The 27,645-nt window shown below is 43.1% G+C and overlaps 1 protein-coding gene across 1 annotated transcript; it reads left to right on the plus strand.

Moving 5' to 3' along the window:
- LOC106569942 (tenascin-R) lies at positions 1–27,087 on the plus strand. Its single transcript, XM_082961159.1, has 17 exons — positions 1–121; positions 2,859–3,483; positions 4,073–5,161; positions 5,631–5,746; positions 12,144–12,297; positions 12,417–12,695; positions 20,409–20,531; positions 20,631–20,774; positions 21,226–21,345; positions 21,625–21,777; positions 21,923–22,065; positions 22,183–22,315; positions 22,415–22,566; positions 24,413–24,509; positions 25,071–25,232; positions 25,429–25,592; positions 25,728–27,087. Exons 2-17 carry the CDS (start codon positions 3,090–3,092, stop codon positions 25,824–25,826), a joined length of 3,522 nt encoding a protein of 1,173 aa, XP_082817285.1. The 5' UTR covers positions 1–121; positions 2,859–3,089; the 3' UTR covers positions 25,827–27,087.
- Positions 27,088–27,645: the final 558 nt, after the last annotated feature.

Below are 27,645 nucleotides of genomic sequence, written 5' to 3' on the forward strand. Positions count from 1 at the left end.
CGCTCTCCTATCCCCCCTCCCTTTCTCTTGGTCAGTCAATCAGAGCTTTCCAAGAGCAGGGAGAGGGAGCTTTGGACTGACTGACAGACATTGGTCAGGGAGAGAGGTACAGTCTATCCAGGTAAGCCCTATGCATTTGTATTTTCATTACCAGTTCTTTTATTCTAAAATGAATACTGACAATAAATGCCTATCAATAACAATAAATCAATAAATAATTAGTTATATTAATAAAAGTAGAGCAGAGTACATTAATATCTGATCATCCTATATGTACATTTGTACAGTTGTAAGCGATGCATATTCGTGTAAGTACTGAATAATGGTTGTAAATATGTTATAGGTAGGATAGAATCCAAATGACCTTGGCCTGTAAACGTTTTATATATATGTACTGTATTTCAGTGTCTATGTAGACATCAATGGAAGATTGTGCGGGACTAGTGCCAATATACAAAATCATGCAATCCCCATCCGTTATACAATCCAAAACCACTCTACACAGGTGTACTGACAGGCATTTAAAAATATATATTTCATTGTACATTTTTATGTGTGTATGAGTGTGCTTGAATGTGAGAGAGCTGGAGAGGGGAGGGAGGTAGGTTGTGGGAAGATGCTGCAAAAGCCCAAAAAGGATGCAAAGCAACTGGAAAACACTTCACAGTGCATTTGACTAAGATTTCTGCAGACAGAAGTCCTGTAAAATATATTGCTTTATTTTGTGACTATATTGTTATTACCAGCTGTGACAGGTATTAATAAGGAAACTGTTGGCTGATGTCAGTATTTTGAGTCTACTACTGAGTTCCAGACCAGGATGGAAATCCCAGAGAGTTGGAAACAGCAGCTTCACTGTTAAAATCACCATGCTACCTATCACTCAGAGAGGTGGCAGTAGGGGCAGTAGTAGCTGACTAAACTCAACTCCATGGTGAAGGAAGTTTCTGATGAACTCCACCAATGGAGTTGAGCAGTGATGAGGCATTATGGAATTCAGCTCTGGCTACATCGATTCGCCACTGTCAAATTATGAAAATGATGATACGCTTACCTTGTACCTATGTTTGTCCTCTTTAGTTTTGCGCCTTTTTTTGTTTGCTGAAATCCATATTTTTTCAATAAACGTTCATCAAATACAACCACCTACTGTTTGCTCGTTTCTGTTTCTCGAAGATGGCAACTCAGCGCAAATGCGCATGTGCCAATTTAATCTCAAATGATTTAGGCCTAGATTGTGTGATTTCATTGGACAATGGGTATTTGGAGACCTAGGCATTCACGCTGAGTTGCCATCTTCGAGAAACAGAAACAAGCAAACAGTCGGTGGTTGTATTTGATTAACGTATATTGAAAAAGTATGGATTTCAGCAAACAAAGAAAGGCACAAAACTACGGAAGACAAACATAGGTACAAGGTAAGCGTTTCATAATTGAAATGTTTTGAAGTATTGACCTTGGGGTGATGTAGTTGGAGATGAATTAAACAAAACCTGTTCTCTGCTCCACTCCGTTGGTGGAGTTCATCAGAACTTCCTTCACCATGGAGTTGAGTTTAGTCAACTAGCGCAGTAGCGACCATCACTGTAGAAGCTAGGTGCACTTCAGTGTTTTTTCCTCTGCCTAATCCTCTTCTTCCTACCTTCCTTCCTCCCTCCCTCTGTGATGTTAGCCATATGTTGTGACTGTGAGTAAGGCTGTTGTGAAGTTTTGGTATTCCCGTGCCAAAGATATTATACGATTGTAAACCCTGAGATTCATAGCCTCGTGGGATTGGAGGCAGTGTAGCTCTGAGGGACTGAGTGAATCTATCCCTGAGTGATGAGTGTCTGTGAGTCTCCTCATGCTGACAAGATACTTGCCCTCCGAGGGCCTCGATTTATGAGCTTTTTGCAGGCTGCCGAAAATGGAATAACCTGTTGTCGTTTCCCGCTGCTACTTTGTTTCCTATTCTCCTTTACTACCATTTCACCCCCTCATTTTTTTATCTCTATATATTTATCTTTATCCCTCACTCAACTCTCTAGGTGCTATGACGTTATGCTGCTCTTGAATGGTCCTGCATTTCCAGGTTGGGAAAGGCAGGACCTGGTTTATACATTGAGAGGAATGTCATTTGAGCTGTACTGTTTGTGCACATAGATCATTTGAACAGGATCCACATTTGTGCTTATCAATTCTGGGGAATGTAGGTAGGTTGTGACAACCTGGTTAACTTAGAAAATACATTGTACAGGTTACTGGACATATAGTAGGTCGAGGCATTAGGCTGGTGATAGGGCAGCCATCGCATTCCTTATTGTGATACACAGAAGGTATGAAAAATGCCATTGCTGAGAGGACTGAGGATAGGCTGGTTAGGGTTCAGTCAGGTGAGAGAGGGAGGGATTGTGGGTACACTGCCTCTGGCCTACGTGGCACGGATTGAGACTCTGGCTCCAGGTCAGACCATTGCATCCAAACCCCCTACTGGAATAAGGATAGTGACCTTATTGGGTCCCACCGGTAAATCACATTATCCTGCATGGCTGTACCTTGTCCAATCACAAGCCTAACCCACACCAACTGGGCCTTGGGATGAATCCCATCCTTATAATGGGCTGTTAGTGAATGGCAAACTGTTCAGAACCCATCCGTGGTTCATCACGTGCCACAACCACGTTGCTGTAGGAAAATAGGAACGCTGGTCACAGAGTATATTGAATTAGTCTTCAAGACAAAGATGTTTTTTCCAAGCCCCGTCTTGACAGGGCCATAAACAACTACAATTATATTCCAGCTCACTGTAGCCACTGTGATAGTTGTTGTTCTTACATCAATTCAGGGGAATGTTTATTCTTAACTGTCTTGTTTCCTAGGGAAATTCTTGGGATACAGTGGCAAGGGAGTCTTTGAATATCCTTCACTTTGAGGCAACGGTTCTACAGATTCCCTTGAATAAGACAACCTCTCACAGCAGAGAGTTCATCCGTCTGCCCCGGCCTTTCCTTGAAAACTGTCATTTTTTGAAGCGATCTACTATCAGTTTCTCTTCAACAAACAAAGACAATTGCTCTCCCCCTCCACCTGAAGGCAGCTTCCCGCCAAAAATGCCTCTTGTCCCATCCTTCCTCATCCTGCTCCTCACCTGCCCTGCCCTCCTGACCCCATCAGGTTCCCAGAGCCTGCAGCCTGGGGGTCAAAGGGCACCCAGGGACACAAAGCCAGAGGGTGGCGGGCAGCCAATCAAAGTAGTGATCTCTGAGGCGTGTGTTCAGGGGGACTCCAGTCAGACCCAGGGCAAGGAACTGGACCTTGAGCCTGGTTCTGCTATAGTCCTTACCCATCGGATCCGACTGGTTCCGGGGTCGTCCGCAGGCGGGTGCGAGGCCGAGTTTGCTGCCCTGCGAGACCGTCTGGAGAGGCTGGAGAAGGAGGTGTCGTCATTGAGGGAGAAGTGTGGAGGCCCAGAGGGGGGCTGCTGCACGTCCCAGCAGAGCAAAGGTACAGTAGGACTGCTGCCAGGTGACTCACTGATCAACTGGGTCTGGTTTTGACCATCACACAGCATCCCCTCATAGCTCCTCCCATCTCTCTGAATCACCCAACTGGTTCTCATTTGAACACACACACACACACACACACACACACACACACACACACACACACACACACACACACACACACACACACACACACACACACACACACACACACACACACACACACACACATTTTGCACACACACACAGCTCTCACATGAATATAACAAACTATCCATCACTTACCTCAATCATGATCACATTTTGAACTGGCAGACTACAGCCATGCTCATATGATCTAACTAACCTGAGTAATGAGGACTCTGCTAATGGGCTCGACCAATCAAAGCAAGTAGAGGACAAGGTCCAGCTCTAACTTGCTGCCCAATGTGATCTCAAGACAATCCTCCTTATCTAGCTCTCCACCCTTCTCTCAATGTGGGACACTTTCAGCGACAGCCCCAATAGTGTGTCCACTGACCGGTTCAGAATATCAATATGCTGTAGTGTCTTACTGCTTTACTCTGTGTCTGTCCGAACCACCTCTCTAGGTGCAGAGTGCTCCATCAAGCCGGAGGGAGACGAGTGTCCTAATGAGTGCAGTGACCAAGGACGCTGTAAGGACGGCAAGTGTGTCTGCTTCCCAGGATTCAGTGGACCCGACTGCAGTTTGTCTGACTGCCCCGGCAACTGCAATGACAAGGGGAAGTGTGTGAACGGCCAGTGTGTGTGTGACCCAGGTTTCACAGGGCCAGACTGCTCTTCAGAGTCCTGTCCTGGAAACTGTAACAACAAGGGGCGATGTGTGAACGGGCAGTGTGTGTGTGACCCAGGTTTCACAGGCCCAGACTGCTCTTCAGAGTCCTGTCCTGGAAACTGTAACAACAAGGGGCGATGTGTGAACGGGCAGTGTGTGTGTGACCCAGGTTTCACAGGCCCAGACTGCTCTTCAGAGTCCTGTCCTGGAAACTGTAACAACAAGGGGCGATGTGTGAACGGGCAGTGTGTGTGTGACCCAGGTTTCACAGGCCCAGACTGCTCTTCAGAGTCCTGTCCTGGAAACTGTAACAACAAGGGGCGATGTGTGAACGGGCAGTGTGTGTGTGACCCAGGTTTCACAGGCCCAGACTGCTCTTCAGAGTCCTGTCCTGGAAACTGTAACAACAAGGGGCGATGTGTGAACGGGCAGTGTGTGTGCGACACTGGCTTCACAGGCCCAGACTGCTCCACCAAGGCATGTCCTGGAAACTGCAAAAACAGGGGGAAGTGTGTGAACGGTAAGTGTGTGTGTGATAGCGGTTTTACAGGCCCAGACTGTTCCACCAAGTCCTGCCCTGGCAACTGCAGCAACCGTGGAAAGTGTGTGAACGGCCAATGTGTCTGCGATCGCGGCTTTACGGGGCCGGACTGTTCCGCCAAAGCATGTCCCAATAACTGCAGCAACAAGGGAAGGTGCGTGAACGGGAAGTGCGTGTGTGAAGTGGGCTTCAGCGGACAGGACTGCGCCGCTAAGGGCTGTCCCGATAACTGCAGCAACAAAGGGCGCTGCGTGAAGGGGAGGTGTGTGTGTCGCCGTGGTTTCGCCCCCCCGGACTGCAGCCAGTGTGAAGCTGGGTTGACTGGAGCTGACTGTGGCACCGGTGAGTCATCCAAATATTCTCTCTAAAACTCTCTCAAGGCTGCAATAGCCTTTTATATTGTCCAGTGAAAAAGAGTGTGTACTGTATTAGCCACAGGGCAGTGTTAATATATCATAGTGTGGAATATAGTATTCCCTTCTATCCAATTCCACATACTGTTATATTTGCCACGCTAGGCTTTCAAGTACTGTATGGACATACAGTGTGTAGACCACTACCATATGTTGCAGCTTGAGACGCTGACACAAGTTGACTAATGGACCTGTACCTTTTAGGAAAATAGGACTCTGTATTTTACATTGACTTTAAAGTTAAATGGGGGAGAATGTGCCAGCTGCACAAAAAGATGGCTTATTGCTTTTCAAATCAATTCCACGGTAAGTCCCTTTAGCTAATGCAAGGAAACATTGTATGGCATTGCTGGCTTGAATGACTGGAAGTAAGCATCTAACCCCTCCCCTGTCTCTAGCCATGTCTGGTGTGTCCCAGCTCAACACCAAGGACATCACTGAATCCTCTGTTACCCTCTACTGGACCCCACCTCCAGTCCAGTATGACACCTACCACATCACCTTCACCAGCCAGGTAACAACACCCTACACGCCCTACTCACAATTTCTTCAGAAGTTGTGAGTTGTGAATCTGGGTCCTAACTAAAGCACAAAGTAAACTGAACTTGAGAAACAACTCTTAGACAACAGATGTACATTATCGGGACAGTGACATATGTTTTGTTGGTTTTGGCTCTGTTCTCAAGCACTTTGGATTTGAAATGATACAATGACTATGGAGGTTAAAGTACAGACTTTCAGCTGTCATCCATATAGCATGAACCGTTTAGAAATTACAGCACTTTTTGTACATAGTCCCCCGATATTAGGGGATCAAAGGAATTGGGATAAATTCACATATATATATACACACTAAACTTTTGACTACTTTAATAAACACAAGTGAATTTTTTTAAATTCCTAGCACGCAATGATTACATGAAGCTTGTGACTCTACGAACTTGTTGGATCCATTTGCTGTTTCTTTTGGTTGTGTTTCAGATGATTTTGTGCCCAATAGAAATGAATGGTAAATAATGTATTGTGTGTCATTTTGGAGTCAATTCCATTGTAAATAAGAATATAATATGTTTTTAAGCCCTTCTACATTAATGTGGATGCTACCATGATTGCGGCTAGTCCTGAATTAAATAGGGAATTCTTATTTACAACGGCCTAGGAACAGTGGGTTAACTGCCTTGTTCAGGGGCAGAATGACAGATTTTTACTTTGTCAGCTCAGGGATTCGATCTAGCAACAGTTACTGGTCCAACGCTCTAACCATTAGGCTACATTCCACCCCAACTCCCCCAAAATGGGGGGACTGTGTACAAAAAGTAATGTCATTTCTAAACGGTTCACCCGATACGGATGAAAATACCCTCAAAAGTGCTGGAGTACAGAGCCAAAACAACAACAAATGTGTCACTGTTCCAATACTTTTGGAGCTCACTATATTAGCTGAGAATGGTCTCATGGCACGAAGCCCAGTTCTCATTCCAGGTTTTAAGACTTGTTTTGGGGGCAAATTTAAGGTCATGTTGAAAAGTCATGGTGCTGCGTTATTTCCATTACAAATCCCTAAAATGTTTGCCTAACATTTCCCTGAGAGCCCAAGGGAATTCAATGATGACATACAGTAGATTAAAACATGCCATGGAAAAAAACATTGACTCCTTTGCCTTCAAAACAAATCAAATGTATTTGTCACATGCTTCATAAACAACAGGTGTAGACTAACAGTGAAATGCTAACCTTTGCGGGCTTCCCTACAACGCAGAGAGAAAAATAGAAAAATCATAGAAAAAATAACACAAGGAATAAATACACAATGAGTAATGTTAACTTTGCTATACACCTGGGCTACCAGTACCGAGTCGATGTGCAGGGGTACAAGGTAATTCAGGTAGATATGTACAGTGAGGGAAAAAAGTATTTGATCCCCTGCTGATTTTGTACGTTTGCCCACTGACAAAGAAATGATTCGTCTATAATTGTAATGGTAGGTTTATTTGAACAGTGAGAGACAGAATAACAACAAAAAAATCCAGAAAAACGCATGTCAAAAATGTTATAAATTGATTTGCATTTTAATGAAGTTTGGAACCACCAAGATTCTTCCTAGAGCTGGCCGCCCGACCAAACTGAGCAATCGCTGGGGAGAAGGGCCTTGGTCAGGGAGGTGGCCAAGAACCCAATGGTCACTCTGACAGAGCTCCAGAGTTCCTCTTTGGAGATGGGAGAACCTTCCAGAAGGACAACCATCTCTGCAGCACTCCACCAATCAGGCCTTTATGGTAGAGTGGTCAGACTTGGACTTTGCCCACTTGGACTTTGCCAAAAGGCACCTAAAGGACTCAGACCATGAGAAACAAGATTCTCTAGTCTGATGAAACCAAGATTGAACTCTTTGGCCTGAATGCCAAGCGTCACATCTGGAGATAACCTGGCACCATCCCTACAGTGAAGCATGGTGGTGGCAGCATCATGCTGTGGGGATGTTTTTCAGCGGCAGTGACTGGGAGACTAGGCAGGATCGAGGGAAAGATGAACGGAGCAATGTACAGAGAGATCCTTGATGAAAACCTGCTCCAGAGTGCTCAGGACCTCAGAATGGGGTGAAGGTTCATCTTCCAACAGGACAATGACCCTAAGCACACAACCAAGACAAAGCAGGAGTGGCTTCCCGGACAGGTCCCTGAATGTCCTTGAATGGCCCAGCCAGAGCCCGGACTTGAACCCAATCAAACATCTCTGGAGAGACCTAAAAATAGCTGTGCAGCGACGCTCTCCATCCAACCTGACAGAGCTTGTAGCGTGATACCCAAGAAGACTTGAGGCTGTAATCGCTGCCAAAGGTGCTTCAACAAAGTACAGAGTAAAGGGTCTGAATACTAATGTAAATGTGACATTTCATTATGGTGTATTGTGTGTAGATTGATGAGAAAAACAAACAATTTAATCCATTTTAGAATAAGGCTGCAACATAAAATGTTGAAAAAGTCAAAGGGTCTGAATACTTTCCGAATGCACAAAACATTAAGAACACCTTCCTAATACACCTTCCAATTCGTTGGGGCATGGACTCTACAAGATGTTGAAAGCGTTCCACAGGGATGCTGGTCCATGTTGACTCCAATGCTTCCCACAGTTGTCAAGTTGGCTGGATGTCCTTTGGGTGGTGGACATTCTTGATACACAAGGGAAACTGTTGAGCGTGAAAAACTCAGCAGTGTTGCAGTTCTTGACACAAACCAGTGCGCCAGACACCTCCTATCATACCCCGCTCAAAGCCACTTCTTTTGTCTTGCCCATTCACCCTCTGAATAGCACACATACACAATCCGTGTCTCAACTGTCTCAAGGCTTAAAAATCCTTCTTTAACCCGTCTCCTCCCCTTCATCTACACTGATTTGAAGTGGATTTAACAAGTGACATCAATAAGGGATCATAGCTTTCACCTGGATTCACCTGGTCAGTCTATGTCATGGAAAGAGCTATGTCAGTGTGTGCCGCGTTTACCGTAAATGCAGTCTCCGCTAACGCCGGAACATTGCCTTGAAATGATATGTTGTTACCTTGAACCTCCACGATACGGATTCAATAGAGCCCTTCATTTTCTATACCAAAGAGTGGAAATCATGCCAAAATAAATAAATCCAAAAAGATTGATCTTGAGAACAGTAGCACACCACAGTTTGACAGCTGAGCAGCAGAGGTCCATCACACAAATGAAAGGTGAGTCCATACGCAACACTTACTGGCAGGGGAGCCTCAGGCCATGTCAGAAACAGATGATTATGTTTTTCAATTTCACTTCAGTCATTCATTTCACTAAGCCTTTGAAGGCTTTCAAATGGCAAAACACGAGTTTCACTGAGCAAAACCCATTAGTGGACTATTGGAGTACATAACATGGTTTATAGATGCTGTAAATGTGCAGATATTCAAACGCTTTGCCAAAAGAATTAGCAGCGGACATTTTGCCAGTTTCTACTTAATGACGTTTGGCGTTAACAAACGGTCACCTCAGTAAATACTGGTTTGCTTTTACTGGTTCAACTTATATCATTATATACTGGTTCAACTGTAAATGGTTGGATTCACAGCCATAGTAGTAACCACAGAATGGAGGCGATCCTATTTTAAGTGTGTTGTTGTATTCAATTTGTTCAGCAGCTCATGGTATCAATAAGTGGATTGAAGAGATCAAATCCAGTTTCCAATATCAAAGGTAGCTAATGGATGAAGTAAATGAATTCCAGTGAATTCACAGAGACATATGCTACCAATTGCATTCAAAGCTGCCTTTGTACTCTTTATTTTGAGTGTAGGATGTTTTTAGTGTTTCAATGATTTGCACTACATGAATGATGTAATGTAGTACTGGACGCTTAACTTCCTATTGAGTTCCAGTTCAGTTAACAGACAGTAGCCTGGACACTATGTATTAAAAAAAGCGTACATTCTTATGATCTAATACAATATCCGGGACATGTGTGCAAATGTCCCACTGTAATTGTCCCTTAAAGGCCTTGTGTAGTCAAAAATGTGATTTTCCTGTGTTTTATATATATCTCCACACTATGTGGTTGGAATAATAATAATGATGATAATGCTCTTTTAGTGTAAGAGCTGTTTGAAAAAACTGCCTTAAATTTCAACTTGTTTTTGGTCCTCCTGTGTGGCTCAGTTGGTAGAGCATGGCGCTTGCAATGCTAAGGTCGTGGGTTTGATTCCCACAGGGGACCAGCATGAAAAAGCATAAAAATGTATGCGCTCACTACTTACTGGAAGTCGCTCTGGGTAAGAGCGTCTGCTAAATTACTCAAATGTGGGATGGAGTTTGAGATATCACCTGGCGGTAAATTAGTTAATAGACCAATAAGAAAGAGTTCCAAACCTCTCTGGCAATAACAGCTAGTTCTCAATTCTCCTCAGACCACTCCCAGACAGTCCTAGCAAAATTCTTGCTTGAGAAATTGCTCTTTGCTAAGAAGCTAATTTTGTGTATTTTTAACCATTTAAATTGAAAAGAATCACTGAAAGATACTTAATTGATACCCAGAAATGATTTGATTTGAGATTTAAAAAATAAATAAAAATGGCTGCATTGAAGCTTTAATAAAACATATGCTCCCAATCTGCACAGAGAGGTGATGTCAGACTTACACAATGACAAACTGGATTAGTACTCATCATGCACATGTTGTTGGACCTTGCTATTAGAGCAGACACAAACACTCTCGAGAAGCCGTATCTATGTCATTAAAAGACAAATCTACAACACTGTAACAAAGAGAAACACCTTAATGACAACCAAAAGTACCAGAGGAAAAGGTAGGGAAAAGGTACCAAGATTAAACAACCTAGCACAAATCCCACTCCCCTCTTTTTCCTACTTAATGTAACTCTTTCAATGTGTGAATGAGATTATTGTTCTTCATAAAAGGGTTCCAGATGAAAAAGAGAGAGAAAAACAGTAAATAGAGACTATTGTTGGTTAGTAGAGTGACGTCTGGCCACAGCATCAGCACCAGGACGCATTCCCTAAACTCATCGCAAAACAACAACAGGGGAAACAGCCTATTTTTCCATACATGACAGGGGTAGGTGTGAGAAGAAATATGGCGGAAGGGAGAACATCCTTGTACAGGGAATTCATAAAAACTGAACAGAGGAGAGAAAATTAGGGCTGAGGACAATGAGCAAAGGAGAAAGTCAAGGGAAGGTTAATGGGAGAAAGGGCGAGTGGGCAGCAAGGAAGAAGAAAAGATGCAGATGTGGGATGCTTGTTGCTAGGGCAGCCATAAACACTGTCAAAAACATAGCCTTGACCACAGAAATGACTTCATTGGTCGGCAGCTGTGACACATAGCAGAAGAGAATGAATAAGGCAGAGATACACATTCATCTCATGTTTACAGATAACAACACACGTACACAAAACGGGGAGCAAACCCCACATTGTGCAAGATTAAAGCACAACAACACACTCATCTCTTGAAATAACTGCTGAAAGAATTAGAGGCATATGACACACGGACACTGAAGATCAATGCTGGGCAACCTGGCAACCCAGCTGGGTCCGATTTCCCATATGAGAAAATATATTACACAATGGAGAAAAACTTGGAGAACACCCCCACATTGGAGTAATTGGGTAAAACCTTAAACTACTGCTTTTAAATGAATGGAAATACTGGCACTTTCCAATACATAGATTGAAGAATAACAACCTGATACTGTTTTTGTTTTAATAGCATCTTTTATAAGTTGGTTTTTCAAATGATCACATACCAATAAAGGATATTGTGAAAGTTGGAACGCGAACGGTTGACTATAGTTGAGTGGGGTTGCCAGATGCTGTGTATACTGTAATGTTTTTTTGTGTGACACCATTTCTCAAAGCTTTGTGAGCTACTGGATTTCCCATATATGTTAATACTGAAATACTTTCACAATACTACTATTACATCATTGGAATATGAGGCTGTTTATCTCATTGCCAAGAAAATAATAATATAAAGAAAAGCTGCCCACCCAAGTTATAATTCCCAACAGAGACATCATTCTATTTTGTCTGATGATGTTGTACTGTATAACTGTTGAGTTCTGTACTAATGTGATTGTGAGGCCCCATTGTGGACAATACATTTGTGTCCAGTTGCTAATTTAGCCTTGGCTTGGTTGACGTTTCCAAAATATCTGAATATAGGCTTCGGCATGACAGAATTTGTAAATTAGCCTTCTCCCCCTGCTGGTAAGCATACGGTACATGCACCCATTCAAAATAATCTTCAACACAGGTTCTGACTACCATTACTTTAGAGAATGAACTGAAATACCAGTAGGCCATTTCATCATAATTATTAATAATCCTGCTGATGTCCGTTTTAACATTAACTTTATCGTTTTCTGTGCCACACAGAAAGAGGGCGATCAACAGATAACATCTCAAGTTGGAGGGAAGCTCACGACCTTCACCCAAACAGGACTGGCGGCCGGGCAGGAGTACACGGTGACAATCAGGGGAGAAATAAATAGGAGAATGGGCACTGAGAGCACAGTAGAATTCACAACCCGTGAGTCAGGAAACCACATTTTGTATCCCCTTATTAGCATCTGTTACTTTGGTTATCAATAGATATAAATGCTAAGTAATTTTTTTTCCCCCACTGCTTTTCCCCATCCAACCACCCAGTTATCTCTGGACCCACAAACCTTCGAGTTGTGAAGACAACCACAACATCTGCAGTTGTCCAATGGGAACAATCGCAAGGAGACATCGATAGGTATCGCTTAACTGTTGCACCCAATCAGACAGACGGAACAGCCAAGGGAAGACAAGACCTAACCCTGCCCCCTGAGAGGGACTCTGCCCAGATTGACAGTTTGGACCCGGGACATTTGTATGACATCACGTTAGTTGCTGAAAAGGGCGGGATCAAGAGCAAGCCAGCAACAGTCCAAGTCACTCCTGGTGAGTTTTATTGGATGAGGGGGTTGCTTACTTTAGTTACTACATTGCATAGGAAAAAATCCAGGGACTAGATTTTATAAGAAGCAATCTTGATTCATTAGGCCATATTCTTTATTAGTTTATTTGGAAATGAAGACCATAAAAATAATAAAATATTTTAAGATAAGAGTTATACAGTCATGAAACAACAAATAAATTGTGAACTAAGCAGAAGAAGCAGGAGAGAAAGAGAAAGTCATCATTATGTTTAAAAGAGAGAGAAATCTCTGAAACAAATTGGATTCCCTGGCAATGTGAATGAATATGCAAGAGAGGCCTGCTCCTGTGAACTGTTATCCCACTAAAGTTAACATGTCTAGACACATCATTATTCAATAGAGCAGATCATTGGAAGTGAAATTAAAATAGCTTGAAATTAATAGAGGTACAATATAAAAACTGCTCCTGGAGCTAACCTGATCTCTCTTTGTAAAATATATTTTCATTTTCATTATTCATTCTCTCTTTCCCGACAGTAGCGGCACACACTTAACTCACAACATTGAATATTTCAGCACCCGAACAATGAATGGCAAGGTTGTTTTGATGACCAAATGTAATACTCTTTCCACTTCTCCCTGCAGGTTTGGACAGCACATAGGCCAACTATTTATTGCACTAATGTCAATGCAGGTGTTGTTGGAAAACAGGATAATTCAAAGTGTTCAGTTCAAAGATATTATTTCTGATTTTTCCATTTCGATCAAACAGTGCTTCCCTCTTGTAGTCGGATCAAAAAAACACATTGTTATCTTTGGTTCCAAATGATCGCTTCATGCCTTTAGGAAAATCCACAAAGACAATATCCAGGGTGACTATGGACACGGTGACCATGCAGGTAGGACCAGGAGTAGCAAGCCATGAAGACCCAGCAGGGAATACAAAGCCTGTGAAGGCCATCTACTACTCAAAGGCCAAGGGCGAAGAACCAGAGAGTAGAAAGAATAGGAGTGGACCAGGCTCTGTAACAGTCAAAGGCACCAATGGAACCAAAGAGGACCTATCTGTTACAACCAGTAAAAGACCACTTGTCAACACAAAATACAGGGTTGTACATAAACCAGGTGATAGAATAACCTTGCCCAGGAAGCCATACATTGGAGACTCTATCCGTTTTAATGGTACAAGTGTAAGCCAGGGTGGGAGGAGAGTGGGTCACAGTCTTCTGAAAAAGCCTTCAAGCAGAAATCCATTGGTGGGGCCAAAGGTCAAGAAGACCTTAAAAACTGACACTAAAACAGAAAATCCCATTGTTGGGGACAGGACTATAGCTATAACTGTGAAAAACACTAAGCTGAAGACAAGTCCTCTTGGAGAAAAAGATGGAACTTCGGCAAAGACATATCCTGTTGGAATCCTTCCTGAAAATGCCACTCCGAGTTCTGGTTCTGAACAACCAACAGTGATTCCCGACTTAAAGGACCTACCTGATAGAAAAATGGGTACAGAGACTGAAACAAACGAGCCAAGCCAAGGGACAGATGGCTTGGAGCCTACAACCACATCAGAAACAAATACTACTGTTCACCTGAACGGGAAGAAATGTGTCAACAAGATTAAATTGACACACAGGAAAGTGGGATTGTTTGGAACCAAACAAAACGAGACAACGACTCTGACAGTGGGCAGCACACCACCCTTACGCCATCTACCTCCAAAGGGGACCCAACAACGCCGCTCACACCCAAATATGGGACCATTCCAAAACAGGACACGAACAAACCTGAGACCCCCTCAGCATCCATCACGAGGTCCCATACGCAGACCTTTCCAACCTAAACTGACAAACAGGGACAACGGCATCATCGTTCACACCACTCAACCGGACGAGCAGGGCACCTACAGCACCAGCCAGAATGACACAAACACAGACCTTAAGCCCAAAACTCTCATCAAGAGAACAAATGCCACAGCTGGTAAAATAGCAGAAGGTCGGACATATATTAGAAATAACGGTAGCTTGAGCCAAAGGAGCCAAGATTCAAAAACAGGTCATCATGACAAAGGGAGCCAATTGAGTAAGACTGCTGATTCAACAGACAGACCAAACCAGATAAATGGATCACATGCCACTACTACTGGAAAAACAGGCCAGCCTCTAAACTCAGTGGGGGTTCAAAGCGTAACCTCAGGAGGGTTCGTAATTGTTTGAGGAGCACCAGAGGGGATGTACAGAAATGTCATAGTAACCCGGGAAGAGCATGGAAGTAAGAACGAGGCGGAGGAAGAGGAAGTGGAGGAGGGGGAGAGTGAGTCAGAGGAGGATAGTGAGGAGGAAAGTGAAATGGGGGTGAGTCAAGGTAAGGAGGGAGGGGAGGAGAACCCTGTTACCAATAGCAAAAGTGATAACCAGAGATAGAACAGCAACAGTAATACTACGGCTAAAGTTGGTGACGGGGGTACAATCGAGTTCTCCAAAGTCCTTCCAGGTTCGGCTTGCTCATTCCCATTCCAGAATCTCCATCCACAGACACACTATTCCCTGTCCGTATTTGGGAAGGGTCCCGGACTACGGTCCAAAAATTCACAGACTCATCGTAAGCACAGGTACTGGCCATAGTTAAATCTCTACCAACTACTACAAGGGTTCATTAGCTCATTGTTCAAGCACAGGACTTCTCTTTTCTTGAACTATGCAAGTTATTCAAGACACCCAAGTTAGATGCCGGTACATCCTCACACCATTTTAGGTGAGGTACACTTGCACAGCTGCTTGATCCATATCCATTTCAAGAGCTGTCACACTCTTGATACTGTAACTTCCTGAATTACAGTACTTCATAATGTCTGTCGTTAATTTGCATCATCTGCTTATTGATACCGTGAGCTGTGTTTCTTTTGGTTTGCCCTTGACAACCAAGAGCTTTTAATTAAAGGAATGGTAAATAAATCCAAAACTTTAATTACAAATTATAAACTGGGTTGTATGAGCCCTGAATGCTGATTGGCTGAAAGCCATGGTATATCAGACCGTATACCATGGGTATGACAAAATATTGATTTTTACTGTTGGAATTATGTTGGTAACCAGTTTATAATAGCAATAAGGCACCTCTGGGGTTTGTGGTATATGGCAAATATACCACGGCTAATGACTGTATACAGACACTCCGCGTTGCGTCGTGCCAAAGAACAGCCCTTAGCTGTAGTATATTGGCCATATACCACACCTCCTCGGGCCTTATTGCTTAAATATGCAATGACCAAATAAACATGCATCTGTGCTAATCATTTGTATTTCGTGTTAACCCCTTGTTTATACCATGTTGTGCAGTGATTAGTGCAACTGTGATGTGTGTTGTTCATACTGGGTGCATTATGGAAAAACAGGTATGATTGCCAAAACACCCAGAGGAAATGGGCTGGTGCTAACTGGGAAACTATCTGAAGCGCATCCCATCAAAAAAATGTGAGCATGAGTTCATAATCTTCAAAATGTAGGTTATGTTGAGGGATACTCTCTAATATATAATCATTACAGTGCTAAATCTTACACAATAAACACGTGATTGCATAGCCTCCCGGGTCCATATACGACATGTCATATACAGCCTGTGTTTTCCATTTTGTACATGGACAGTATGTCAACCCAAACACATCCATGTGCTAAGCATATACAGTGCCTTCAGAAAGTATTCCTACCCCTTGACTTATTCCACGTTGTGTTACAGCCTGAATTCAAAATGGATTAAATATATGTTTTTAGGAATTTGACCAAATTTATTGGAAATTAAATACAGAAATATCTCTTTTACATAAGTATTCACACCCCTGAATCAATACTTTGCAGAAGCACCTTTGGCGGCGATTACAACTGAGTCTTTTTGTCCAGCACCTGGATTGTACAATATTTGCCCATTATTCTTAAAAAAAATCTTCAAGCTCTGTCAAGTTGATTGTTGATCATTGCTACAGTAGACTGCCATTTTCAAGTCTTGCCATAGATTTTCAAGCCGATTTAAGTCAAAATGGTAACTAGGCCACTCAATATTCACATTCATCTTGGTAAGCAACTCCAGTGTAGATTTGGCCTTGTGTTTTCAGTTATTGTCCTACTGAAAGGTGATTTTGTCTCCCAGTGTCTGTTGGAAAGCAGACAACCAGGTTTTCCTCTAGGATTTTGCCTGTTCTTATTGCTGTATTCTATTTCTTTTTAGCCTAAAAAACTCCCCTAGTCCTTGCCGTTGAAAAGCAGCCACCACCCAGCTTGAAAATATGAAGAGTGGTACTCAATAATGTGTTGGATTTGCCCCAAACAAAAGGTTACTATCTTTTCCACATTTTTTGCAAAATTACTTAAGTGTCTTGTTGCAAACAGGATGCATGTTTTGGAATTTGTACAGGCTTCCTTCTTTTCACTCTGTAATTTAGGTTAGTATTGGGGAGTAACTACAATGTTGTTGATCCAACCTCAGTTCTCATATCGCAACCATTAACCTCTTAACTGTTTTAAAATCACCATTGGCCTCATGATCAAATCCCTGAGCAGTTTCCTTCCTCTCCGGCAACTGAGTTAGGAAGGACGCCTGTATCTTTGTGGTGACTGGGTGTATTGATACTCCATCCAAAGCCTAATGAATAATGCCACCATGCTCAAAGGGATATATACAGTGCCTTTGGAATGTATTCAGACCGCTTGACTTTTTCCACATTTTGTTAGATTACAGCCTTATTCTAGAATTTATGAAAGAATTTTGGTCCCTCATCAATCAACACACAATACCCCATAATGACAAAGCAAAAACAGGTTTTTAGATTTTTTTCTAAATTTATTTAAAATAAAAAACGGAAATATAAAATGTACATAAGTATTCAGACCCTCTATTCAGTACTTTGTTGAAGTACCTTTGGCAGTGATTACAGCCACGAGTCTTCTTGGGTATGATGCTACAAGCTTGGCACAGCTGTATTTGGGGAGTTTCTCCCATTCTTCTCTGCAGACCCTCTCAAGCTCTGTCAGATTGGATGGAGAGCGTTGCTACATAGCTATTTTCAGGTCTCTCCAGAGATGTTCGATCAAAGTTAAGTCCGGGCTCTGACTGGGCCACTCAAGGACATTGAGGGACTTGTCCCGAAGCCACTCCTGTATTGTCTTGGCTGTGTGCTTAGGGTCGTTGTCCTGTTGGAAGGTGAACCTTCGCCCAGTCTGAGCTCTGGAGCAGATTTTCATCAAGGATCTCCCTGTACTTTGCTACGTTCATCTTTCCCTCGATCCTGATTAGTTTCCCAGTCCCTGCCGCTGAAAAACATCCCCACAGCATGATGCTGCCACCACCATGCTTCACTGTAGGGATGGTGCCAGGTTTCCTCCAGACATGATGCTTGGCATTCAGGCCAAAGAGTTTAATCTTGGTTTCATCAGACCAGAGAATCTTGTTTCTCATGGTCTGAGAGTCTTTAGGTGCCTTTTTGGCAAATTCCAAGCGAGCTGTCATGTGCCTTTTACTGAGGAGTGTCTTCTGTCTGGCCACTCCACCATAAAGGCCTGATTGGTGGAGTGCTGTAGAGATTGTTGTCCTTCTGGAAGGTTCTCCCATCTCCAAAGAGGAACTCTAGAGCTTTGTCAGAGTAACCATTGGGTTCTTGGTCACCTCCCTGCCCTTCTCCCCCAATTGCTCAGTTTGGCCGGGTGGCCAGCTCTAGGAAGGGTCTTGGTGGTTCCAAACTTCTTCCATTTAAGAATGATGGAGGCCACTGTGTTCTTGGGGACCTTCAGGGCTGCAGAAATGTTTTGGTACCCTTCTCCATATCTGTGCCTCGACACCATCCTGTCTTGGAGCTCTACGGACAATTCCTTTGACCTCATTGCTTGGTTTTTGCTCTGACGTGCACTGTCAACAGTGGGACCTTATATAGACAGATGTGTGCCTTTCCAAATCATGTCCAATCAATTGAAATTACCACAGGTGTACTCCAATCAAGTTGTAGAAACATCTCAAGGATGATCAATGGAAACAGGTTACACCTTAGCTCAATTTTGAGTATCAGAACAAAGCGTCTGAATACTTATGTAAATATATATATTTTTACACATTTACAAACATTTCTAAAAACCTGTTATTCGCTTGGTCATTATGGGTTATTGTGTGTAGATTGCTGATATTTTTTTTATTTCATCAATTTTAGAATAAGGCTGTAATGTAACAAAATGTGGAAAAAGTAAAATACTTTCCGAAGACACTGTATATATATTTTTTACACATCTACCAATCGGTGCCCTGCTTTGTGAGCAATTAAAAAACCTCTCTTGTCTTTGTGGTTGAATCTGTGCTTAAAATGCACTACTTGATTGAGGGACCTTATAGATAATTGTATGTGTGGGGTACAGGAACTGGGGTAGTTATACAAAAATCATGTTAACCACTATTATTGAACACGGAATGAGTCCATGCAACTTTTTATGTGATGTGTTAAGCACATTTTTACTCCTGAATTTATTTAAGCTTTCCATAACAACGGGGTTGAATATTTATTAACTCAAGACATTTCAGATGATTTATTTTTTATTAATTTCAAAGATTTTCTACAAACAAAATTCCACTTTGACATTATGGGGTAGTGTGTGGATCAGTGACACAAAATCTCAATTTAATCAATTAAAATCCATGCTGTAACACAACAAAATGTGGAAAAAGTAAAGGGGTATGAAAACTTTCTGAAGGCACTGTACTAATGAAAATTACTCTGATATTCATGAGACCATTCAGCTACAAACGCCATTCACTGCTGGTCTGATCTTCTCTCACTTAGGGTAAGCTTTAAGTCAGCAACCTTCATTGGCTCCCTTCATCACTCACAAAACCCAGGGTAAGACCATGGTTGGTCCCTATGGTTTTTCCTGATCTTAAGCGTGAAATGTACAGATTTTAATCCTATGAGTCTTTTTTAAATGTATTTGTAAAAATTAAAAAAAGAACAAAATTCTACAAGGTTTTAACGATTAGCTAGTTTTTTTGTTTTTTTTCAGAGGGTGAGGTCTCAAATGGTATTTGGAATCATTATGGCAGGATTCTGCTCACTCATGGTTGAAAATCTGTTGGTCAACACATTTCTTATTCCTTAGAAATTATCTTTCTCTTGCTTTATCTCTCCTATTCTTGTATTAAAATAATTTGGGATATGTATTTGTTATCAACATCTCTTCGATTTTTCCTGTCTTCTGTTATAACATTTAAGCGTTTTCTCTTTCCTGCCAATTTCTTTTTTTTTCAGGATCAAAAGACCAGCTCAACATTAATATCTCATCCTTTTCCCTTGCTGCTTTCCAGGGTCCAACATCTGCATTTAACAGTGACACCTTTGTCTGTTTTAGTATATGCTGTACTGTGTATACTGTATATATGTTTGCACTGTACATATATACCCAAACTCAATGGAGCACTAATAATAACAGCGTGAGTAAACAAGAAAAGTATGAGTGCACCTACATTTTAAGGTATATTGATCTTTCTTCTCCTCACATGTAGTATGACTTACCTCAAGTCTCCATTTTCTCTTTGTCAAATATATTCTAGCTCTGTTTCCATGTCCATCATGTTTCTTTCTTGATACTTTTCTTTCTTTCTTTCCTACAGTTTTTATTTGTTTTCATGCGTCTTTCTGTCTGTGTTCGTCTTTCTATCTTTTTCTCTTTTTCGCTCTCAATCACACTTAATATTCCCGTGTCATGCCCAGGTCCAGAGCCTCCCTCAGGTCTTGTCTTCAGTGAAGTGACTGAGACGTCTCTCTCTGTGTCCTGGACCAAGCCAAAAAGTCCAGTGAGTGGCTTCAAGGTCACCTACACTCACACACAGGAAGGTAGGTGCTTACACTAACGTTCTGGGGGTCAGAATCCTGGCTGTTGAGTCACGTCAGTTCATTGTGTATTCACATCGGAAGTTGCCCGTTCTATTCCAGGGGAGCCTCTCTCCGCAATGGTGGACTCTGGGGATTCCACTCTGGCACTGTCAAAGCTCTCTCCAGGGTCCTCCTATGAGGTCAGTGTGATATCCATCCTTGGACTGGACGAGAGCGATGCAATCAAAGACCTGGTTATGACACGTACGTTTACTTCAGTCATACTGTTGACTTTCAGTTTTAGGATTAATGCTAATTTACAGGAAGATGTCAGATTATAAATTATAGGAAATTAGACTATCAACAGCCACTTTTTTTTGGTCCTTGGTGGTGTCTTGGTCAACGAATTTAAGTTAAGCATTAAAAACCACATGTATTTTTTGTTTTGTTTCTTACTTTCGTGTGTATGGTGTTTTCTCTGCATTTTATATGGGGTCTGTGTTCATAATTGTTCTAGCAGGTGCAGGATCTGGGAAAGATCTGTGCATTTTCAAATTTTCTCAAAGGGTCTATTCTGGAGCTGATTCAACTTCAATTTTTTAGCAAGAATGAGATTCGAATCTAATGATGTATCGAAAGGATTTGATTTCACATTGTGATAACTAACGCTCCCTTTCTCTTGCCTTCATTTTTTTCAAACCCAAACCGATCTCAGTCCCTGACCCTCCGAGGGATCTCCGGGCCATTAATGTCACAGACACCAAGGCCTTGCTGCTATGGCGACCAGCACTGGCAACAGTCGACCGTTACATCATAGTTTATGGCTCTGAAAAAGGTAAAGGGGTATCAGAAGTTGGATATCCATTACAACAATACCCCGTGGGGCTTTTAAAAGCCTGAGCCGTATTAGAGCCTTTCCTTTCCAGTTGGAGCTTTCACACAGGCCACAGGCAAGATGAGATCATAGTATTTGTATTGGACAGTCAGTTTATGACCACCCCAACAGCATTACAATATAAACACTGAGAAATAAATTAAATCCTGCTGCCTACCTCTCTCCCCTGCTACTCACCTGCTCTCTCTCCGCTGCTTACTTGTTTCTGTGTCAACCAAGGGTCAGACGATGCCAAGATCACTGTGTCGGGCAATGCGGCGGAGCAGCAGCTGAAAGGCCTACAGGGCTCCACTATGTACACCGTCACAGTCACCAGTCAGCTGGGCAACCTGGACAGCTCTGACGCCATCACCGCCTTCACCACCACCGGTGGTCAGTCCGCACACACACCTTCTCAAACTACCCTAATGCTTAAACCAATCAACTCACCCGAGACCGAGAAGAAAAGGAAGGCTGATGTTTTCATTTCATTTTTACAACTGAGCTTCTGGTGATTGTGTCCATGTCCATCTGGCAGGATCCAGGGGAGACGGGGAAGTCCCGCGTGACCTGAAGGCCAGTCAGGTGACTCCTCGCTCAACGCTGTTGACGTGGAAAGCACCCTCTGCCGCCGTGGGAAGCTACAAGCTTACCTATCAGACGGAGGGACAGGAGAAGCAGGTGAGGAACACTGATTAAAAGGTGGAGACAGACACACGTTCTGTTTTATTCAGGACAGTAAATTAGGACACAATGCAACAAACTCTGGTCTACAGATGGCCTTTTTCTTCTCAACAGGAGGTTACCATTGACTCCACAGTAACAGAGTTTAAGTTGACCAGGCTGCATCCCATGTCCAAGTACACCGTGCAGCTACAGGGGGAGAGGGGAGGGAGCTACACTGCTACAATTTCCACTGAGTTCACCACAGGTAAGTGGTCAAATATATTTGACTTTATAAAGAAACTTAACAAAACATCGAAAGCACAGTTTCATAAAGTTAGGCTCTCTCTTTGATTTTGTCTGTCAGGGAATCTCCGATACCCCTTCCCAAGTGACTGTTCCCAGGAGCTGCTAAACGGGATTCATGAATCTGGAGAGGTGGAGATCTTCCCCAAGGGAAGGCAGGGAAATCCAGTGTTGGTCTACTGCGACCAGGTGACTGATGGAGGCGGCTGGACGGTAAGAGAAGATGATTGTGTGAGGGACCATGTGTCTATACTGTTGGTGAAGAGAGAGATTGCTATTTAAAATGTATTCAGATGTAGTGTAAGGGCTGTCTGAAGAGAGAGTGGACCAAAACGCAGCGGAGTTAGTGTTCATCATTTAATTGAACAACGTGAACACTATACAAAAACAAGAAAAGAGAAAACCGACAGCCAACAGTCCTGTCAGGTGCAAACACTAACAGAAACAATTACCCACAAAAGGAAAAACATGCTCCTTATGTGTGACTCCCAATCAGCAACAACGAGCTTTAGCTGTGCCTGATTGGGAGCCACACACAGCCCAAAACAAAGAAATACAAAAACATAGAAAAAGGAACATAGAACGCCCACCCAATGTAACACCCTGGCCTAACCAAAATAAACAAAAAACCCCTCTCTATGGCCCCAAGGTGCGGACTCTGGCCGCAAAACCTGACACTGAAGGGGAGGGTCTGGGTGGGCCTTCTTACGGCGGCGGCTCAGGTGCGGGACGTGGCCTCTGCCCCACCCTTGGCGTCGCCCTCTTAGGTGGCGCACCTGGCCGCGCCGAAGGTCTGGTGGGCGACCCTAACTTCGCCCGGCTGGCAGACGACGATGGCTGCGCCGGGCAGGCGGGCCACTCTGGCTGATCCGGGCAGGCGGGCCACTCTGGCTGATCCGGGCAGGCGGGCCACTCTGGCTGATCCGGGCAGGCGGGCCACTCTGGCTGATCCGGGCAGGCGGGCCACTCTGGCTGATCAGGCATCTAGTGGGCTGAAGCACTAGATGCCTGATGCGTGGGGCTGGTACAGGATGTGCCAGTCTGGGCACACGCACCTTAGGGCTAGTGCGGGGAGCGGGAACAGGCCGAGTCAGACTGGGCTGACGCACCTCAGGGCTAGTGCGGGGAGCTGGCCTGGGGCTCCATCCTCGCCCCGCCAAACTGCCCTTGTGCCCCCCCCCCCAATTTTTTTTTATTGGGGCTGCCTCTCGGGTTCCCTTACCAGCCATGTTCTCCGGTCCTCGCCAGATATCCTCCGCTGCTTGGTCCTGGTATGGTGGGTAATTCTGTAAGGGCTGTCTGAAGAGAGAGTGGACCAAAATGCAGCGGAGTTAGTGTTCATCAATTAATATTTAATTGAACAACGTGAACACTATACAAAAACAAGAAAAGAGAAAACCGACAGCCAACAGTCCTGTCAGGTGCAAACACTAACAGAAACAATTACCCACAAAACCCAAAGGAAAAACTTGCTCCTTATGTGTGACTCCCAATCAGCAACAACGAGCTGAAGCTGTGCCTGATTGTGTGAAGCTGTGCCTGATTGGGAGCCACACACGGCCCAAAACAAAGAAATACAAAAACATAGAAAAAGGAACATAGAACGCCCACCCAATGTAACACCCTGGCCTAAACAAAATAAAGAACAAAAAAAACCTCTCTATGGCCAGGGCGTTACATGTAGACAATAGATTTAGCTTAAGTAGTGACAAATGCAATACATTTGACTACATAATGGCTATGTCCCTTAAAGGAAAATACCACTCAAAAACTATCTTTTGCTATTTCGTATTTCATTAGTCCACAGTTGACACAGTCCCAAAATGTTTTGCATGTCAGCAATCAAGTTTTCAAGATATCGAACTTTCAAAATAAGTTTATCTTGAAGACATGATTGCTGACATGCAAAACAATTTGGGACTGGATCAACAGTGGACTAATTAAATACCAAATACCAAAATAGTTTTGGAGTGGTATTTTCCTTTAACGGACATGAGAGGGAGTTAACGGTTGGTTTAGGATGGTATATGTCCGCTGTATGAGCGTGTGTCCTTTACAGGTTTTCCAGAGAAGGATGGATGGGAAAACTGACTTCTTCAGAGGCTGGAAAAACTACAGCAAAGGTTTTGGAGAACTGAGTGGGGAATTTTGGCTGGGTGAGAGTCATTCGTCACGCTAAGTTTGTTTTCACCCACTTCAGCAGCAGTGCACCAGCGTTACATCAAACAGAAATGTTATATTGACGACGCAAAAGCTAAACTATGTCACTTTTACGTAAACAGTGCAAGCCCTCATGACAGATCAACTCTGTAAATAGACCCGTTGCTGGGCAGATAAATTAAACAGTATAACGCCAGATGAGAAGGATCAATTTAATGTGGAAATTTATGGCAAGACGGTAGAAAGAAAGTGACTACTGGCACTATTGGTGCACAAACAGAAGGACAGCCAAGAGTAGTAGCAGAGGGCCTATCACTCTTCAAAACCCTTTAACTTTTTTGGAGCGATTGGCTGAGCATTAACACTGGTAGCACACTATCCACTATTCATTCTAACATTGAGGGGCATCATGCTCATTTCTACTGTGTAGATCTGATGAAAATAAGTATTCAGCGCCCCCTAGAGGCAACACATATAGTTTACTTCAGGAGCTCGGCAGTGAGCAGTTTTTGTGTGCTATAACACCTTGTTTTCCACTCATCTCTGTCCATCTATAGGTAATGAGAACCTACACAATCTAACCAGCATGGCACCAATGACCCTACGTGTGGACCTCCGTGCAGGGGACGAGTCAGTGTTTGCCAAGTACTCTGCATTCACAGTGGACACTGTTAGAAGGAACTATGCTCTCAAAGTGTCTGGGTACAGCGGTACAGCAGGTATGAACAGAATCTGTCCACTGAAAATGATTGACCTCTTATTGTGCATACTTCCACATAATCATTAAACCCGTGGCTTATTGTCTTCTCATTATCCCTCTATTCCACACCTACTGTTTCCCTCCTCACGCCTGCCATCTGTCTTTCCACTCTACCTCCCTTTTCCCCTTCCCTCTCGACTTTTTCGTCCTGGTAGGTGACTCTATGAGTTACCACAACGCGCGCATGTTCTCTACCAGAGACAGAGACCCCACGCCTTTCATCACCCGCTGCGCCATGTCCTATAGGGGGGGTTGGTGGTACAAGAACTGCCACGAGGCCAACCTTAATGGCCTCTACAACACCAGTGTCAATCACCAGGTAATGCCAGCCGACTTCATACCTCATTTCACTATTTAAGAGTCTATATCACCAAAGTAATCCAAGGCAACTATTCCAGAACAATCAATTACATGTTCGGGGTGGTTTGCTAACTGAATCGTCTCTGTGTCTCAGGGTGTGATCTGGACTGCCTGGAAAGGCAAGGACTTGTCCATCCCTTTCACTGAGATGAAGCTCAGACCAACATCTTTCACCCCTCCAACTCAGGGATAATGACAAAGTGGTGGACAGAAAATGAGAAGGGGGGAGAGGCACAGTTTATGAACACACACACACACACACACACACACACACACACACACACACACACACACACACACACACACACACACACACACACACACACACACACACACATCCAGGTAACTGCCGAAATAAAGGAAACACCAACATGAAGTGTCTCAATAGGGCGTTGGTGTCACCACAAGCCAGAACAGCTTCAATGCACCTTCGCCTAGATTCCACAAGTGTCTGAAACTCTATTGGAGGGATGTGACACCATTCTTCCATGAGAAATTCCATAATTTAGTGTTTTGTTGATGGTGGTGGAAAATGCTGTCTCAGAATCGCCGCTCCAGAATCTCCCATAAGTGTTCAATTGGGTTGAGATCTGGTGACTGAGACACAAACACACACCCTTTAAACCAAGGCAGTTAACCCACTGTTCCTAGGCCGTCATTGAAAATAAGAATTTGTTCTTAACTGACTTGCCTAGTTAAATAAAGGTAAAAAAACACACACACACACACACACACACACACACACACACACATTTTATATATATATATAAAATAAACACTATACTCCTTTGAGACCCCTCTTTCAAAGTCACTGAGATCTCTTCTTCTAGCAATGGAAGCCAAAATAATGGGCAACAGACTATTTTTATACCCTAAGCATGACAGAATGTTAATTGCTTAATTAACTCAGGAACAACACCTGTGTGCAAGTACTTGCTTTCAATATACTTTGTATCCCTCATTTACTCAAGTGTTTGCTTTATTTTGGTAGTTACCTGTACATAAGCAGACAAGCAACCACACACAGTGTCATGCATGTATACACAGTACATGCACCTATTAGCTAGTTTGAAAATCTCCCAATGCCTTGCTCTCCAGACTAAAGCAATTTGATTTTTTCAAATGTATAGAGGACAGTTATCTGTATGTTATATTGTACAGTTTCTAGATTATCTTTGAGATTTCCCTTTTCTTTTTTACTCTTAAGTGTTGTGGCACCCCTTGCGTAAGCTGTAAAAATGTATGCACTGTCCCCTGGCTATGACGGTACAACCGTGGAAATGAGCGGTGAATAATGGAGATTTCTGTTTGTACTTGACTGGCAGTTATCGAGTTTTGGTGATTGTCCTTTGTTTGTCTTATTTGTGGTTATATGTCCTGTATTTTCGGTTGCCCCAATTCTCAAATTGTAGTTAATACAATAATAAAATAATGGTGGAACATGGGCAGCAGAAGCACTGGGTGTTCCGTTGTATGATTAAGTACTGTATGTAAGGGAGGTTTTCACTGATATAAGCTAGGTGATAGATTTGGAGGCCTTGAAGATAAACTGTGCAATGACAAGGCGTGACAATACAGAGTTATTTTTGATGTTGAATACCCAACACTCTACCAAACTCCCCAAATAGTCCCAATGCATTCCCACTGGTCATTACTCATCGCCAAAGATAACACCTACTGCACTTTTACTCAAATGAAACATTACCACTACTACAAGGCGATTCATGTCCACAATCAGATCTATTTGAACATTCTATTATTACATATTCACTGAGTGTACAAAATATTAGGTACGCCTGCTCTTTCCATGACATAGACTTACCAGGTCACTTGTTAAATCCACTTCAATCAGTGTAGATGAAGGGGAGGAGACAGGTTAAAGAAGGATTTTTAAGCCTTGAGACAATTGAGACATGGATTGTGTATGTGTGCTATTCAGAGGGTGAATGGGAGAGACAAAATATTTAACTACCTTTGAACAGGGTATGGTAATAGGTGCCAGGCGCACTGGT

The sequence above is a fragment of the Salmo salar genome, chromosome 14 (assembly GCF_965601325.2).
Source record: "Salmo salar chromosome 14, fSalSal1, whole genome shotgun sequence".
Lineage (NCBI taxonomy): Eukaryota > Metazoa > Chordata > Actinopteri > Salmoniformes > Salmonidae > Salmo > Salmo salar.